The sequence below is a fragment of the Octopus sinensis genome, unplaced genomic scaffold (assembly GCF_006345805.1).
Source record: "Octopus sinensis unplaced genomic scaffold, ASM634580v1 Contig09534, whole genome shotgun sequence".
Classification (NCBI taxonomy): Eukaryota; Metazoa; Mollusca; class Cephalopoda; order Octopoda; family Octopodidae; genus Octopus; species Octopus sinensis.
The window spans coordinates 137,501-155,577 of NW_021831846.1; the positions used below are offsets into that span (position 1 = coordinate 137,501).

Consider the following 18,077-nt stretch of genomic DNA (forward strand, 5'->3'; position numbering starts at 1 on the left):
ACTACTTATTTCAATTTGAGTTGGGCCCTTTTAAGTTTCTTTACAGGTTCTGCTGAATTTGTTTAAATAACCTGTTTAAATCTTGAGTTTTCACTTTTCTGCTTTGTATAAAAAAAAGAAATAAAAAACTTGATATCAATTTATACATTTATAAGTGGTATTTTTTTTTTTTATTATTATAAGGGCTCTCTTTTTGTTGATTGAAAATTCAAATTTTTCTTTTTACATTTATATTTCCAATGTGTAATAATTTCCAAATTCTGATTGTAATTATCATGGTTAATTAAATTTTGTTTCCTAGTTCATTAAACAAATTTCTTAAATTTGTCATAACCATACATTCATCCATTTCCTCTACTCAATATTTTTGAGAGGGTTTCTGTGGGGCTGGTCCCCATATGCTTCCCCCATAGGTACTTCAATCTTGCGTACCTATCGTTAACTTTCCAGCTGGATTCATATGTATGACCAACTGAGATGATGGATATTATTCAACCATTCTGTTCTTGGTCTACTCTGAGATCCTTGAAGCCAAACCATCTGGCAAGAGATCTGTTTTGCAATTCTTTCCTGTGACATTCTAATCACATGTCTATAGAACCAGAGCTGCAGCAGCTCAGCCTGGAGAGTTTCTCTGATCTCCAAGCTCTTTACCTTATCGAGTAACATTACAGCTAAGATCCTTCAGAAGACTTCCATCCTGGTCTCTTGTATTCGCAATCTTGTATCAATTGGTCCATTACCTAACATTCATGACCATAGGTGAAGGTGGACATGGAAGCCAAACTGAAGATAGCAATCTTGGCTATCTTATTTCTTCTGAGGATTGAATGCCTGGAGCTGGTGCATTATTACAGCTAAATTAGAAGCTAGTCAACCTGATACATATTGGGAAGCACTCCGTCGGTTACGACGACGAGGGTTCCGGTTGATCCGAATCAACGGAACAGCCTGCTCGTGAAATTAACGTGTAAGTGGCTGAGCACTCCACAGACACGTGTACCCTTAACGTAGTTCTCGGGGATATTCAGCGTGACACAGAGAGTGACAAGGCTGGCCCCTTGAAATACAGATACAACAGAAACAGGAAGTAAGAGTGAGAGAAAGTTGTGGCGAAAGAGTACAGCAGGGATCACCACCATACCCTGCTGGAGCCTCGTGGAGCTTTAGGTGTTTTCGCTCAATAAACACTCACAACGCCCGGTCTGGGAATCGAAACCGCGATCCTATGACCGCGAGTCCGCTGCCCTAGCCACTAGGCCATTGCGCCTCCACTGATACATATTAACTAGTATACAAAAAAAACCCCCAAAAAACACAAGTAATTTTGAGAGTGAGGCATTCCATTGATATTTGTTTATTTTTAAAATTGTAGTTACTTGATCTAGAAGGGGAGCAGGTTCTCATGGCTTTTGTCAGGCTTCCTGGAGATAGTGAGATTGGTGCTGTTAAGGGCTCCCTTTTAACCTGTTGTAAGTTGATATAAGCAGGAAAGTTGTGGCAGTGAGATTCCAGCAAGTTGCTGTTCTGGGAAGATGGATGGGACTGAATTGTGGTCAGTGTAGTGGACTTGAGGGGGCTCAGCAAAAGGGGACACACACAAAAAGAAAAATGGAGACGAGAAATGAGTGGGTCTCTGACTCGTACCAAAGAGCAGGCTGGATCGTTTTGTACCCTTTTTTCAGACTGGTATGGATGATGTGGCTGATAACAAACATGAAGAAATAGAGGGAAGGTCGTTGGTGGAGATCTGGTCTGAATACCTTTAATAGAAATAGCAGCTGAATCTCCCTCAGATCAGTTCTGCTGGCATCCTGGAAAAGGACACGTTTGATATGGCCCTTGGCAAAAGACAGGATAGGCATGGTTTGAATGCCCTTGATTATAGGCCTGCTTGATCAGGTCTCAGTCAGGGTTAAACAACCATCACCACTGCTAAGGCCACTTAAGTATGTGGTGGTGACGGTGGTGTTAGCCCGGGGGTCATGGAAGTGTAAATATGTGTAAAATGCTTGTGGGTATTGGAGGTTTATGTTGCAATATTTATGCTTATTGTAAAACCGTTGTATCTCTCTGAGACCCCACCCCCTCCATTATAAAATATGGGGTTAATTGGAATTTGTGACACTTCTGTCGATTTCCCAAGGACATATTTAGCAACCTTTGTGAAACGTGGCCAACCTATGCCAACTGATTTTAATTTGAATTGTAAATAATTTTATTATTGATAGTTGCTGCAAAGGCGGCAACAGCAGATTTCCCCTACTATCTTTGGTAATACCAGGCGAAGAAATGTATGTTGTTGATGTTAATGATGGTGATGATAATATTAATTTTGGCACAAGGCCAGCAGTTTTGAGGAGAGGGGGAGATCGTATCGATTTCAGGATTTGACTTCGTCAACCCCCCCACCTTCAAGCAGTGGTTCTCACCAGGGGGGGGGGGTTCATGTAAAATTTTGGTAAAATTTGTATAATAGTTTGCTTATGCTTCCACAATACACACATTTAAAAAAAAAAAATCATGTAATTACAAAAATAATAGGATTTTTAAAGCATAGAAATGGCTTATGCGGGACCAGTAAAATAAAATAGGAATCAGAAGGGTCCATAGGCAAAAAATCTACTGCTCTAAAGGATTGTAGGCACTGTCGGGTCACAAAATATTTGGGATGGGTGTTGGGGGTCTTCAGATTAGCTTAAATTTCTTGTAATTGTCTTATTCACACAGTAAAGCTTTTTTTTTTTTATCTAACTTGGTACGGTAATACTTGTTTTTGCTGTTAAATTATTTCTCATGCTTGGCATAATATTACAAGCTATGTCAACCTTTTTTTTTTTTTTTCACTCAGCCGACCGTTTAATGAATAAACGAATATGATTCTGATGTAAAGTTAATTACTGTTTGTGTGTGTGTGTGTGTGTCTTGTTATTCTGTTAATGTCATAAGCACCACAAGCCTTGGCGTTCTTGTGTGGTGGTCGTGGTGGTGAGGATTGTATACGCAGGCATTTTATTTTAGGCAATGTACACTAAATTCTATAGTCTTTTCTAATTTTTAAAAGACTATATCACTCCACTCACCACCAAGTTAATTACATCTAAAACATGTTTTAGTTCTAATTTACTAAGTCTCCCTCTGTGTGGGTGGGTGTATATATATATACACATACATACACACATAACATGGTATACGTAATGCCAAACCGTTTGGATTTTGGTTTTCCTCACTTTGCCTGATTAGTCTCGAGCAAGAGGCTTCACTTTATTTTATTTAAAAACAAAAAAAAGGAAAACTCCTGCCTCACTCCTTTAAGGAACTTCCCCCCTCAAACGATTCCCTTCTGTAATTTTGTTTTGTTTACATCGCTGGGCGGCCATCTTGGTTGTCTCATTTCTTTCACTGCCGCCATCTTTCTTGCCTCGTTCTCGGTTTGGCCTTTAAATTTCCCAAATATTTTCTCTTTTTTTTCTTCTCCTCTCGTCTTTTTTCATTTTGACTTTCGCTTCTCTCCTCTTATATCTAACTTCGATATATTTCTCCATTAAAAAAAAACAAAAAAACAAAAACAAAAAAAAACTCGACATTTTTTATTTTATTCTCCAAACAAGTATCTCTCCCTCTTCTCTCCTTTTCCTTTTTTTTTATTCTTCCTGTTACAGTTATCTTCCCTTACCCCTCCCCTACGTCTCTCCTTGTCTTTCCCATCCTCTGTTCGAAAGTAGAAGCATTCATTCCGTTTGTAAACTTGATGCCTACTTAACTAAGCACTCATCTCTCATTTCTCCCCCTATTTACTATTAGTTTCCTCTCATTCATTACTTCTGTTCTAATTACTCGCTGCCTTCCCCCCCTCCATCCAACCACCCATCCTTCCTCTCTCTTTAATCTTACTGCACTATATATCTATATGTACTTTTACTCCACCTCTCTCTCCATCTCTTTCTTTTTCTTTGTTCCCCCCCCCTCTTCTTTTAAATGGACATTCGTTTATTTTTGTTGCATAACACCTTTTTTTTTGCTCGCTTCGTAATGTTATCGTTGGCATCCAATGTCCGTGTTTACATTTCAAGAAATTAAATTGTCAACCGCCGCCTTCGCACCCACCCTCCTCCTTTAATGTTGCATCTCGCACCAGTCTTTGTTTAACCAATACCAAACACACACACACACACACATATAAACTGTCATTGTTGTGTAGCCCAAAGTCAGCTCTGATCGAGTAAGATTTATGGTCAGATGCACTCCACTAGTGACCGTCTGGTCCTATATACTTACGCCTACAGTATCCAATGTGTCCGTCATTTTCTAAAGACGCCAGTGCGTGACTTGTCGGAATTTGGCTACTGTTTATAGAAGGTCGACTGTTCAAATTGTATTCAGTTTCTCCGTATTGCTCGGCAGTTACTTATTGTAATTGATGTTTGTCTTATGAAACAAAGTACATTTCACTAAGCATTGATTAACGTAAGATGTGGCTGCATCGAAGTGTATTCTCTACGTCTTGTGACCTAGTTGTTTTTCATTTCACATCTTTAGTAATTTCCCTAGCTCCAGGTCAGTTTTCATATGCAAATGTAGGATCAAATCTTCCAGCAGATTTGATAATGGAGCGAACCCGCATTATCAGATGTTTTCCATTCTTTTCCTTGTCCAAACCATTTTTAATACGTTTGTCCTAAACGTCCACACTTATTTTCAAACTTGCAGTTAGCCCTTGCGTTCTGAATAGTGGAAAAGCTTTCCTTTCATGAATCCCAAATTACTCTGGTGGTTGGATAAAAAATGTGTATCATACGATATGTGAACGCCAGAGAAATATGCCCTGTGTATCATGTGATACAAAACAGGTAAAGTGTGGAGTAACTTGAGTGAAATTCGTTTGCTACTTTGTAACAGGTCGAGAGACCACACAGTAACAGATCAAGAGACTCTACGTAGTTACAACCAGTTTCCCTTAGCCTACCCTACAAACCTTTAAAGCAGGTCCTTCGCTAAGCCCTTAGAATCCCTGTGGCCGCAGGGGGCCTCTGCAGTTCAGGGGCCCTATGTGAAGATCAAAGTACATACATGAATCATCTATTTATTTTGGCTAAGATGTTGAACAAGAATTAAACTGTTAACTGAAAATTTTAAGAAATAAAATGGTAATACATTGTACCTGCAAAAGTTCTTGTAAAAATATTACATTGTACCATGGACGTGTACCAGACTGGATTATTTGATATCTATTGGACACGGACTTAGCTCTCAGCTTGATTATTCTGAACTGATCAATGATTTTGCGAAGCGAAAAGTGCACTGTGTTTGTCTTTGAAAGTTGCCTGGGTTATAAAAGTGCTCTTTTATTTATATCTGGAAGTTTTGCTTATTGAAATTTGTAATAGACCTAAATAAATTTAACTTGTACTTTTAAAAATGTTCTTTAGAATAACATGAAATATTGAAGTTATGATGGAATAAAGAAAAATATAGCTATGAATAAAAAGTCTGTCGATTAGGATGGGTCCTTGAAGCAAAGTTACGGCGGGGTGGGGAGCTCTAAAAGTCACATGGAGCTGAAGCAAAGATGCAATACCTGAAGGTGCAGGGAAGAGATGGCCTTGGATAGAATGCTTTTGATCATGTATATGCTCAAATATATATATATTAGCTTGGAATGATCAACAACTGACAGAAGACAGAATATCAATCTAATTTCAAAGAACTTTCAAAGATTTTGGTATCTCAGGATTGCATCTCTTTACTCTTTTACTCTTTTACTTGTTTCAGTCATTTGACTGCGGCCATGCTGGAGCACCGCCTTTAATCGAGCAACTCGACCCCGGGACTTATTCTTTTGTAAGCCCAGTACTTATTCTATCAGTCTCTTTTGCCGAACTGCTAAGTAACGGGGACGTAAACACACCAGCATCGGTTGTCAAGCAATGCTAGGGGGACAAACACAGACACACACACACACACACACACACACCTATATACGACAGGCTTCTTTCAGTTTCTGTCTACCAAATCCACTCACAAGGCATTGGTTGGCCTGGGGCTATAGCAGAAGACACTTGCCCAAGATGCCACACAGTGGGACTGAACCCGGAACCATGTGGTAGGTAAGGAAGCTACTTACCACACAGCCACTCCTGCGCCTAATATAACATCTATTCATGTTATATTATGACTCGCTTTATTTTTGGATCTATATGTTGTGAGTATATCCTGAACATCTTCATCCCCAGCTGATCCGTGTATCATTTTCAATTTATAACCGATGCATAGGTCTTGCCGTGAATGATATTTTCATTTAATGTCTGCTTTTGACGCTGGCATGGGTTGCACAGTTTGATAGGATCCAGCAAGCTACAGGGTGCTCCGAGCCCCAGCGTCAGCTCAGCTTTGACATGGTTTCTATAGCTGGATGCCCTTCTTAAGGTTATCCACTTTACAGTGTCTACAGAGTGCTTTATTCGTGCCAAGCAATTTTCAAGGCAGAAAAGATTGCTGGGGTGAAGAGTGGAGGTACAAAGACTCCATCACCACCACATACACATACATACACACACACACACAACAAAGTGAGGGAAGTGGTATTTCAGAGGGAGAAGTGGTTTTATGCCAGGTGTTGAAAGGCTAAAGTACAATAAAGGGGAAAATAGGTGTCTTGCTGAAGAGGAGATACATGGCCATCCCACATCTTAGGGTGGGTGGTCATGTGAAGACCATAACATTGCATCTGAATCTGTCAATATATCACAACATAGCAAATTGAGTTTCTCTACATATGTTCTAAAAATTCTTAGACCTAACTGTCAAAAGTAATTAGTATCTATATTAGTATTTCTGAAGAACAAGTTTAAATTAATGCACACACAAGGAGACAGAGGTGCATACATATACAAACACATGCTCACACACACACATACATACATATGCACACATACACATACATACGTCCATGCATGCATGTATAGGCACACACACTGATCCACACACATGCGCACAAACAAACAAAAGGGAACGCAGTGTGAATAACGGACAGTCAAAACTATTGAAAAGGTTGCAAGACGCAACAAAAATTTTAGGAAAATAAAAATAAGAAATAAGTGGAAATTTTACCGGTGAGTGTGTTAAATAATAAGGCACTAAAAGAGAATGACTCTCCCCAGACACAACAGAAGTTTAAATTAAGTTATGGTTATACTTGTATTTAACACATGTAGCAGTTAATATCAACAAGCATGGCTGCTTTACAACCACATATGTTTAGAATAAATCTCAACACATGGCATTTTTAAACAAATGTTTTCAACTATAACTTTGGGCTGACCAGTGTGAGAGAATTTGGTGAATGAAAACTGTACAGAAACCTGTTTGTTTGTTTCACACTGTTTTACAATCAATATTGATTTGTATTTGTTTGAAGCTCTGTGATTCAGCAGAAAGTCTGATAGAATGAGTACCGAAATACTAGTGATTCCTCTGTATTGTTAGACTTTTTTGTTGATACACAAAGCTTTTCTCTTGCTCTCCATGATCCCACTTAGCTCTGATACTCCCATTTGTAATTAGGCTTATGTTTTTCATACCTTGAATAAAAAAGCATGCAGCATATATATATCCAAACCATCCAAACGTGGCACATGACCTGCTGTGCCTGAGACCTATTGAGTCAAGTACATCAAAATAAATATCAAATGGAAATAGTAGTTGCGATACCTGTGCCAGTGGCACGTAAAAAGCACCATCCGAACGTGGCCAATGCCAGCGCCGCTTTGACTGGCTTCTGTGCTGGTGGCACGTAAAAAGCACCAACCAATCGTGGCTGCTGCCAGCCTCCCCTGGCACCTATGCTGGTGGCACATAAAAAGCACCAACCAATCGTGGCTGCTGCCAGCCTCCCCTGGCACTTGTGCCGGTGGAACGTAAAAAGCACCAACCAATCATGGCTGCTGCCAGCCTCCCCTGGCACGTAAAAAGCACCCACTACACTCACGGAGTGGTTGGCGTTAGGAAGGGCATCCAGCTGTAGAAACACTGCCAGATCAGACTGGAGCCTGGTGCAGCCTCCTGGCTTCCCAGACCCCGGTTGAAAGCCGTGTTAGCATGGAAAACAGACGTTAAACGATGATGATGATGATGATATATAGACAGTGTGAACCATAAGACTAGTTTTTAGTACCTTGACCTGTTTGGGTTTAACCCTTTTGTTACTGTATTTATTTTGAGATGCTCTGTGTTTGTTTCAATTACTTTAAATATAACAAAGAATTTAGTAAAATAACTTAGTTATCATTAAGCTAGTGTCAGGAACATTAATTGTGACTAAGGTTTGGTGGCAAATTTTACTTCAAAACTTATGAAAACAAGACATTAGTACTCAGAGCTAGAGCCGGTTTTGGCCGGGTTAGTAATGAAAGGGTTAAAGGACAAAACTGTGTCATTGTGACTGCTTTATCTATATACTACTAAAACTGATTCCTTGCTTTCTTGCATGCTTGCTTGTCTGTAATTTAATACAGCCAAACTGGTGCATAATGGGAAAAATATTCCGAAAGAAAGGTACCCCTGAAATGTGAATACAAACAAAACAAGTTTCGCTTAAATTGGACCATGGATTCCTGAGACGTTTTTTTTTGGTGGTGGTGGTGGGATACCTTAAAAATAGCCAAAGTGGCACATAATGGAAAATACTCTGAAATAGGAATAAATAATACTGTAAAAATTGTTTCCATTAAGTTTGTTTATGTTCTATAACCATTCCTTTTACATTTTGTTGAAGTGTGCACATATCCCATAAATAAATGCTGTTACTGGAGTTCATCCCAGAAGTTCTATTTCTGTTAGTTGCTATAAATAAGCGATAAAACCTTAAATATGAACATGATGACATGAATGAAATAAAATATTTAACGGAATCATCATAAAATTAACTTTCATTTCAGTGCCATGTTGAAATCAGCTTCACCGTTTTCTAAACTGAACCAACAGTGACCCAATAGGTCACGGGCAGTCTGGTATTTCAGTAAAAGTTACAAGTAGTCATTAGGGAAAAAACGTATAAAATCAAAAAGTTGGTTTTATTAAAAAAAAAAGTTAGGTACATAGGCGCAGGAGTGGCTGTGTGGTAAGTAGCTTGCTTACCAACCACATGGTTCTGGGTTCAGTCCCATTGCGTGGCTGACCAAAGCCTTGTGAGTGGATTTGGTAGACGGAAACTGAAAGAAGCCCATCATGTATATGTATATATATATATATATATATATATATATATTATATATATATATATATATGTGTATGTATGTTTGTGTGTCTGTGTTTGTCTTCCCAACATCGCTTGACAACCGATGCTGGTGTGTTTACATCCCCCGTAACTTAGCGGTTCGGCAAAAGAGATCTAAAGGATAAGTCCTGGGGTTGATTTGCTCGACTATAGGTGGTGCTCCAGCATGGCCACAGTCAAATGACTGAAACAAGTAAAAGAGTATAGTCTTTATTAAATGCTGTTATAGAATAAGTTTGGTATTTCTATCAGACTCTCTTGCTGAACCACTAAGTTATGGGGACATCAAAAATATAAATCCCAAATTTACTAACCTTTTCTTTATAGAAACAGATGCTTCTTCATAGATCTTAAATCTGATTTTTAGTAGGAGAAAAAAAAAATTGTTGAAATCTGTGAAAATGTGTTATATTACATTTTGCTTTGAAAGTCTGTACATTTTTCACTGTTTCCAAAGCCCTGCACTTTGCTAGCAACGATGCTGTAAATGTTGGATTAGTAGCTTACTGTAAGCTTAAATCTTTAGCGTTCATATTACTCTGTCAAATGTAAAACACCTTTATTCATACTGTTTTGAATTAATCATGCATTATCTTGTAGCTTTGAGATTTCAGTGGTGTGATTGTTTCGAATGATATTGTCAGGTGTGAAAGGCTAGATGTGGCCAGTTTGAACTTAAAACAGGTAGAATATTTGGGCTAAAGGGTTACGCTAGTAGCATGTAAACTGGCCATATCCTATCCTACAATGTCATTTTAAGAATAATCACATCATTGAAATCTCAAGACTACGAGATAATGCATGGTGAATTCTAAAACAATATGAATATAAATAAGCCTTACATTTGACAATAATCAGAATGCTAAAAGGTTAAACCTGCTGTGATGGTGGCGTTATGAACCAGGGCTGCAGATTCTAGAGATAAAAAAAAGAAAACTATTGGCGCAGGAGTGGCTGTGTGGTAAGTAGCTTGCTTACCAACCATATGGTTCCGGGTTCAGTCCCACTGTATGGCACCTTGGGCAAGTGTCTTCTGCTATAGCCTCGGGCTGACAAAGCCTTGTGAATGGATTATGTCCCCGTTACTTAGCGGTTCGGCAAATGAGCCCGATAGAATAAGTACTGGGCTTACAAAAAAACAAGTCCTGGGGTCGAGTTGCTGAATTAAAGGCGGTGCTCCAGCATGGCCACAGTCAAATGACTGAAACCAGTAAAAGAGTAAAGAGTATTGATGCCTAGGCGTAAAACGTTTTAAAATTTTCAATTTTATAGATAGTATTTTGACTATTTCGATATAATTTGAAAAACCTTTAAGGTAGGAGGCTGTGGTAGAAGCAGTTCTGTTTCTTCAAAAAAGTTGTCAGTAAATTTTGGATTTTGATTTAATTCTTAGTCTGTAGGAAAGATTCTTTTCGTAAATTATATTTAAAAAAAATTTTTTTGTCCAGCTAAACTTTTCATTCCTTTACAGCATAATTATATCATTAATGTAATCGTTAATGTGGTATTCACTTCAGTTTTGTATTTAAAATGTTTTAGCTTCAAAAAGGCAGGGTTACATACCTAATTGGTTTCATTTCTATTAAACTGGTCATTTCAGTTGTATTAGGTGTTAAGAATATACCACAGTGACAGCTCTAACCTTTACACCATAACAGGTTAGGGTGTTAAAAAATCTGTTCATTCACACGGGCCTGTGTATTATGTACTTTCAATCAAAATAGATGCTTAATTGTTTAGCATTCAGTTTTTTTGTTTTTTTTCTGTACAAGCATGAGTTGGGCAGTTTAACGGGAACCAGTAAGCAAGGGAACTTCTGAGCACTGATTCTGCCAGGGTTGATTTTGCTTGTAGTCTTGTTTGGGGGCAGTGTTATAAAAAAGACAAAAAAATTACTGGTCAAGTACCTGAGGTGATAATATTGAATATGCACTTCCCTTGACTTTGAATTTGAGTGCCTGTGTTTGAAATCACCTCAAGGCGTGGGGGTGGTGGGGTCACTGCCAAAATATCCTGCATTCTTTAGTTAGCAATGGTTTGGCGTTTATATTATATTAAATGTAATACTTATTTGTTCACATTGTTTTGAATTAATGCCGCATTATCTCATAGCATTGAGAGTTCAATGATGTCATCATCGTTTAATGTCCGTTTTCCATGCTAGCATGGGTTGGACGGTTCAACTGGGGTCTGGGAAGCCAGGAGGCTGCACCAGGCCCAGTCTGATCTGGCAGTGTTTCTACAGCTGGATGCCCTTCCTAACGCCAACCACTCCGAGAGTGTAGTGGGTGCTTTTTATGTGCCACTTGCACGGGGGCCAGACGAGGCTGGCAAAGGCCACAATCGGATGGTGCTTTTTCGTGCCACCGGCATGAAGGCCAGTTGGGGGCGGCGCTGGCAACGGCTACGTTCGGACGGTTCTCTTACATGCCACCGGCACTGGTATCTCAGCTACAATTTCCATTGATGTTGAAAGATGTGATTGTTTATTTTGAGAATGACCATGTGAGGTAGGTGTGATAGGCCAAATCTGGCCATTTTGAACATAAAATAAATATTTGAACCAAATGTGGCTGGTTTAAATGCTGAAGGGTGAATAAAGATTTGGTAGTCAGCATCGTCACCAGGAACCAACATCTGTTGCTCAGGTTACGACTAATAGCCTGTTCAGAGCTGTCAAGGAATGTTTTTGTTTCAGAGTCTGTTTAACATAACATTGCATCTGAATCTGTCAATATATCACAACATAGCAAATTGAGTTTCTCTACATATGTTCTAAAAATGCTTAGAATGCACTAATCACCCATCACTGTTTGTGACACACAGCTGGTTTCTTATGAGATTGGAAAAAAAAAAAAAAAAAAAAAAAAAACTCTCCCTTTTTATGGTTTAAATCTAATTATAGAAATGTTTCAAATTTTTTTAGGATTATTCTTTTTAAGTTTTTCAAGTTTGAAAATAGGTAAAAAAAAAAGAAAATGTCCGCAGTGTTTGTATAATCTGAAATCATCTGATATGAAGCTGAAATTGAAATTAAAACTTAATTTTAATTTAGTAAATTCAGAATATAATTTTAATATAAAATTAATATAAAAATGGCGGTGAACTGGCAGTCATTTTCACGACAGTCAAAACGCTTAGCATTTTGTCCATTTTTCACATTCTGAGTTCAAATTCTGGCATGGTCATCTTTGTTTTTTTCTTTTCTTTTTTTTGGGGGGGGGACACAATAAAATGAGTATCGGGTGAGCAGTGGGGTCAATGTAATTGACTCGCACCCCCTCCTGAACTTGCTGGCCCTGTGCTTTATGAAAATGTGAGCTGGCTGAATTGTTAGCACATCTAAGAAAATGCTTCACAGCTCTTATTCTGGCTCTTTGCGTTCGGTGTTCAACCACCATTGCCAAGATTAACTTTGCCTTTATCTAGCTGAGGTCGAAATAAAATACTAGCCAAGTACTGGGACCGATGGAATTGACATATCCTCTTCCCTTTAAAATTGCTGGCCATGTGCCTGTATTAGAAACTACAATATTATTATTAAGGAAGTGAGCTGGCAAAAATCAGTGCATCACACAAAATCCTTAGCATTTTTTCAGGCTCTTTACATTGTGGGTTCAAGTTCTGTTGAAGTCAACTTTCTTTCATTCCTCCAGGGTTGATAACAAAGTACCAGTCAAGTACAGCACAAAACAATTTCATTGTAACTTTTGAATGATGCTACCTTGCTGGCTCGGCAGGCAGACATTATCCCTGAACAGAATGCTAGTCTGTCACACGGTTACTCATTTACTGCTGAATAGACTGGAGCAATATGAAATATTGTCAAGAACATAGCACATTGCCACATCTGGGAATTGAAACCATGATCTTGTGATTGTGAGTGCAACACCCTCACCACTAGGCCACACATCTTCATTGTATTGATATCTAATCTTAATATGGCTATACTGTGGGTGTTATTGGTGCATTGTGAAGTCTGCAGATTGGTAACAACTGGTGTTGATGTGCTTGATATGGTGTTTGATAATGTAGAGGTAATCTAGATGATCCCTGTTGAAGAGAAATATGAAAGGTGCAGGCTCCAATCTTGAACTCTGCCAGATCAAGATTGGAGCCTGGTGCAGCCATCTGGTTCGCCAGCCCTCAGTCAAAATCGTCCAACCCATGCTAGCATGGAAAGCGGACGTTAAACGGTGATGAAGTCATTCCTTAAAAGTAAAATTGTTGTTGGTGCTTAGGTTTATGTATTTTTCTGCTCCTTGTGCAGGTCAAACAATTGGTGGCTCAAACAGAAATCAAATAGTTATCTATCTTTGTTGTCATACTGTCAATGTCCATTTTCCATGTTGGCATGGGCTGCTTATTTGGACAGGATCTAATTAACCTGAGGATTGCATTGGTTTCCATTGTCTCCTTTGGCGTGGTTTCTACAGATGGGTGCTCATCAACTGCTTTATAGTGTGCACTGGGTACTTTTTCCAGGACTCCTGCCAGCACCAATGAGGCTTAGCATGTAACATTGCCAGGCAAGGTTACTTGACAGTGAAGGAGCAACATTGAGGGAGGTTTCCATTGTGCCAAGTATAGAGAAGTTAGAAGGAAAGAAACGGGTATTTTGCTGTAATGGGTATCCTTGCAGAAAAAGGAGGAAGTATGGTTGAGATGAAAATATAATTTGAAATTAAGTTGAAAAATGGCACTAAATGTGTTATTTCTTGACTGACTTTCATCTCAAAATTTCAGATAAAGTCATTTGTCAGAAAACAAATCTGTTTTAATGTTACTTTTGATGTTCTGAATATTTTTACCTTTTTTTTTCTTAAATTATTCAATTAAAAAATTTATTTAAAAGCGAAAGTAAAATAACATTTGTATAATGACCTTTTATGTATATTAAACTATTTCTTTAGCTCTGATGGTGTGTGGGACCCAGAAAAATGGTTCAAGGCTTTCATTGCTTCACCTGAGGGGTCGCCCCTTACAATCAGTGATGGTCGAGAACGACGGCGACCTTTGGAGATTGATAGAGAATTTATCTTCCGCCGTCGCTTGTCGGGTAAGTCTTTAGAATCTTTTTTTATCATCTGTGTGCATTTTATTTACAATGCTAGCATGGCTGGTAGTTTTAGGAATTGTGTGTGTGTATTTTAGGATATTTGCATATTGCCAGTTCTTAAATTACTGAAATCCTTGCAGTTTTAAACCTCTTGGCTTTGAAATAGTAGTGGTAACAGTTATTGAGCAGATAAAACAAGCTTTGTATAGTAGAGTATCCAGTGGCCACAGCAAGGTCTGGATTTATGATCACATTGGTCAGTCTCTTTGACCTCATGGTTTATATTTGTCTTCTAAGCAAAACAATTTTTGTGTGACTGTAATTGCCATTCCATATTTCAACACTTTCACCAAAGACATAATTGGTTTAGACCAAGTCTTATTTTCTAGAATTTCTCTGGAGATCCAACTTTTTAAAAAAATTTCATCGCTGATCTGTTAGCACTGGTTGGATACTAACTCCACAACTGTGGATTTGGAGTGGAACTTTTTTTTGTTGTGCTGATGCAAAAACATTTATGTACTCAGCCCAAGGGCACAAGACTATGACTTAAGTATGAATTGTGGCCAGTAGTTCAAGCGGATCTTTTTGGTTTGAACAGCAGTTTTTTCTAGCGGTGTCATTATGAAATTGTCACCCATAATTATGACCCTAGAATCGATCTATTGCATTTCAATCTCTTTTAGGGTTAGTTAGGGGTGGGGGAAGGGTATCTTTTTTCTTCACAAATGTAAATAAACCCAATCTGTTTCTTAAACGAGGAACATATTCATACGGCACAGAATGCTTTTTAACTCAATAGACGTCATTGATTGGTTGAAATTGAAGAAAAAGAAACAACAAATATCTTACAAACTATAGAATTTTCTCAATAAAGCCAAGAGAAAAAGATGTTTTATAAACACATTCTACCAGTATAGGAAGTTTAAAATTTTTTAGTTACCTAGAAATTATGTTAAAAACTGCCGTTCAAACCGAAAAGATCCGTTCAAGCAACATTGTGTGGCTTTGATATTAAAATCTCCGAGATGTTTTGTTACCATATTTTATGGCTTACTAGTCGAATTTTTCAGACCAAAATTTACAGCCCCACAAAAAACAAAACAAAATAAAGCTAGGTCAGTTCATACACCAAGATGACTTAGGACAAAAAATTCCATGTGAAATGCATAATTCAGCAACTCTTAGGAAAATCTAGACTAATTTCAGTAACTCTGCTAATATGCAAAAATGAAAGAAAAAACCCCAAAAAACTCCAAAAATGTATCATTTCTATCTTAAGACTTGGGTAGTCATCTGTTTGACTTCTTGACAGTAATGAGGACTTTCTTTTTCTTTTTTTTTTGTTGTTGTTGCAGACCCCAAGGAGCGTTTGAGGGATGATTGTATAGTGTTAAGCCCTCAACGTAGAAGCTTTGGAACAGGGTGCCATGTAACACTTTCGGGCATCGGGAGACAAGTTAGTTGTCCTCCTGATTTCAAAGAGTCAGCTCAAAGGTAATCCTTTCATATGTATTTTTGACATGTCAATTGAAGTGAACTTGGAAGACTCTGTAAGTCTTTCAGCCTTACTAGAAACAGCAGCATAATCTCCTTCAAATCACAACCTACTGTAACCCCCCCCCCAAAAAAAAAACCCCACAAGTTTGGATGTTGAAATACTAGATATATCCTCATTGTTGAACATTCACTTTTCCATTCCTGTGCGGAGTAGATGGAATTAGTTGGGGTTAATTTTCAATGGCTGGATGCCCCTCCTGCCACCAGTCCTCACCTATCTCCAGACAAGGTAATGTTTCCCCATGATTGGATGTGTTTTTCACAGAAGGCTAGAAACAAACATCACTTACGATGGTGATTGTTTACATCCATACATATCAAGGCACGGACAACCTATTTCTTTACTACCTACAAGGGGCTAAACACAGAGGGGACAAACAAGGACAGACAAATGGATTAAGTCGATTATATCGACCCCAGTGCGTAACTGGTACGTTTTTAATCGACCCCAAAAGGATGAAAGGCAAAGTTGACCTAGGCGGAATTTGAACTCACAACGTAACGGCGGACGAATTACCGCTAAGCATTTCGCCCGGTGTGCTAACGACGCTGCCAGCTCGTCGCAAGACACGGACAACCGACTGGCACTCCATCGGTTATGATAAGGGTTCTAGTTGACCCAGTTAACAGAACAGCCTGCTCATGAAATTAACTTGTCAGGGGTTAAGCACTCTGCAGACATGCGTACCCTTAACATAGTTCTTAGGGATATTCAGCGTGACACACAATGTGACAAGGCTGGCACACCCGTGAATTACAGGTACAACTCATTTTTGCCAGCTGAGTGGATTGGAGCAACGTGAAATAAAGTGTCCTGCTCAAGGACACAATGTGCTGCCTGGAATTGAACTTGCAGCCATCTGATTGTGAGCCAAATATCCTTAACCACTAAGCCATGTGCCTTCACTAGACAAGGATGAACACATCATGAGCATCTTTCACTTTGTCTGCCAAATCTACTCAAGGCTTTTGGTTAGTTTGGAGCTGTAGTAGAAGACACTTGCTTAAGGTACCATGCAGTGGAACTGAACCTGAGACCATATAGTTGGAAAGCAAGCTTCTTAACCACACAACCATGTCTACAATTTGTCTGGATTTAATTTTTGGTAATAGCAATTTTTATTGAATTACAGGGCATTTTTGACAGATACTTGTACTCCTAATGTAATTCTTAGGCCAAATTGGAGATACAGTCTGAAACAGATACAGTCTGGATTACAGATGTGGCCCATCTGATGGGCTTTTTCAATTTCTCTTAATTTTGACTCCCATCTCCTGAGTCAAACTCAGGCTATGGCTTAAAGAAAAAGAAAGTTGCCCTAGGTGCTATATAATAGGATCGATCCTTTGATTTCATGACTGCAAAAGAAACTTAACCACGCAGCCATTTCATCATGATTCAGGAAATGGATGTTGGTAGGCATGGTTTTGTGGTTAAAAAGTTTGCTTCTCGCTTATGTAGTCCTTTGTCTAATTCTACTTTGCGATACTTTGGGTAAGTGTCTTTTACAAGTAGCCATGGGTTGGTCAGTACCTTTGAGAGTAAAATTGGTAAATGACCTTACAATGTCATTTTAACAATAATCACATCATTGAAATCTCGGTGGTATGAGATAATGCATGATTACTCATCCAAAATAGTGTGACTAAATAAGCTTTACAATAATTCAACAGTAATCTGTATGTTTAAAGGGTTAAATTTAGACTTGGTTATTGAATATCTTTCAGCTTTTTTCTTTGGCATTATCCTTCATTTTTTACAATTTTTTTTTGCTTGTTTTCCTTTTCTGTAGAGAGCGAACTCGAAGAATTGGGAGTGGCCGAATTCAACTCGAGAAGGATTACAACTGTAGATACGATAACTTTGAAAGGAACGATAGTGGTCGTGGTGATAACTTTAGGAACAACTATGATCGGGTATGGTCTTTTATGACATGGATGTTTTTCTTTGTTTTTATGTTTTCGATTGTGGGGATTCAGAGAAGTGCTGTCCTTCAGTAGATTGTTTTTGGGTGAAAAGGGAAAAATCTGTGGTAACATGTAGTTTAAAAAAAAGTGCTTCTTACAAGATATGAATTCATTGCAAGCACTTTGATGTTATTGGCAGGAATAAATGTGTATGTATGTGTGTATATAGTATTATACGACAGGAGCAGTATTAATACTAAAAGGTTGTATTTATCT

General features: G+C 38.4%; 1 protein-coding gene across 9 annotated transcripts in view; it reads left to right on the plus strand.

Annotated features, from left to right (window-relative positions):
• Nucleotides 1–18,077, plus strand: part of LOC115228109 (eukaryotic translation initiation factor 4E transporter) — a 145,034-nt gene that overhangs the window by 71,724 nt on the left and 55,233 nt on the right. For all 9 annotated transcript variants that reach the window (XM_036498834.1, XM_036498835.1, XM_036498832.1 and 6 more), the window contains 3 exons: nt 14,188–14,333; nt 15,692–15,830; nt 17,687–17,810. In XM_036498834.1, coding sequence (XP_036354727.1) covers nt 14,188–14,333; nt 15,692–15,830; nt 17,687–17,810 — 409 coding nt within the window. The remainder of the gene's footprint in view (nt 1–14,187; nt 14,334–15,691; nt 15,831–17,686; nt 17,811–18,077) is intronic.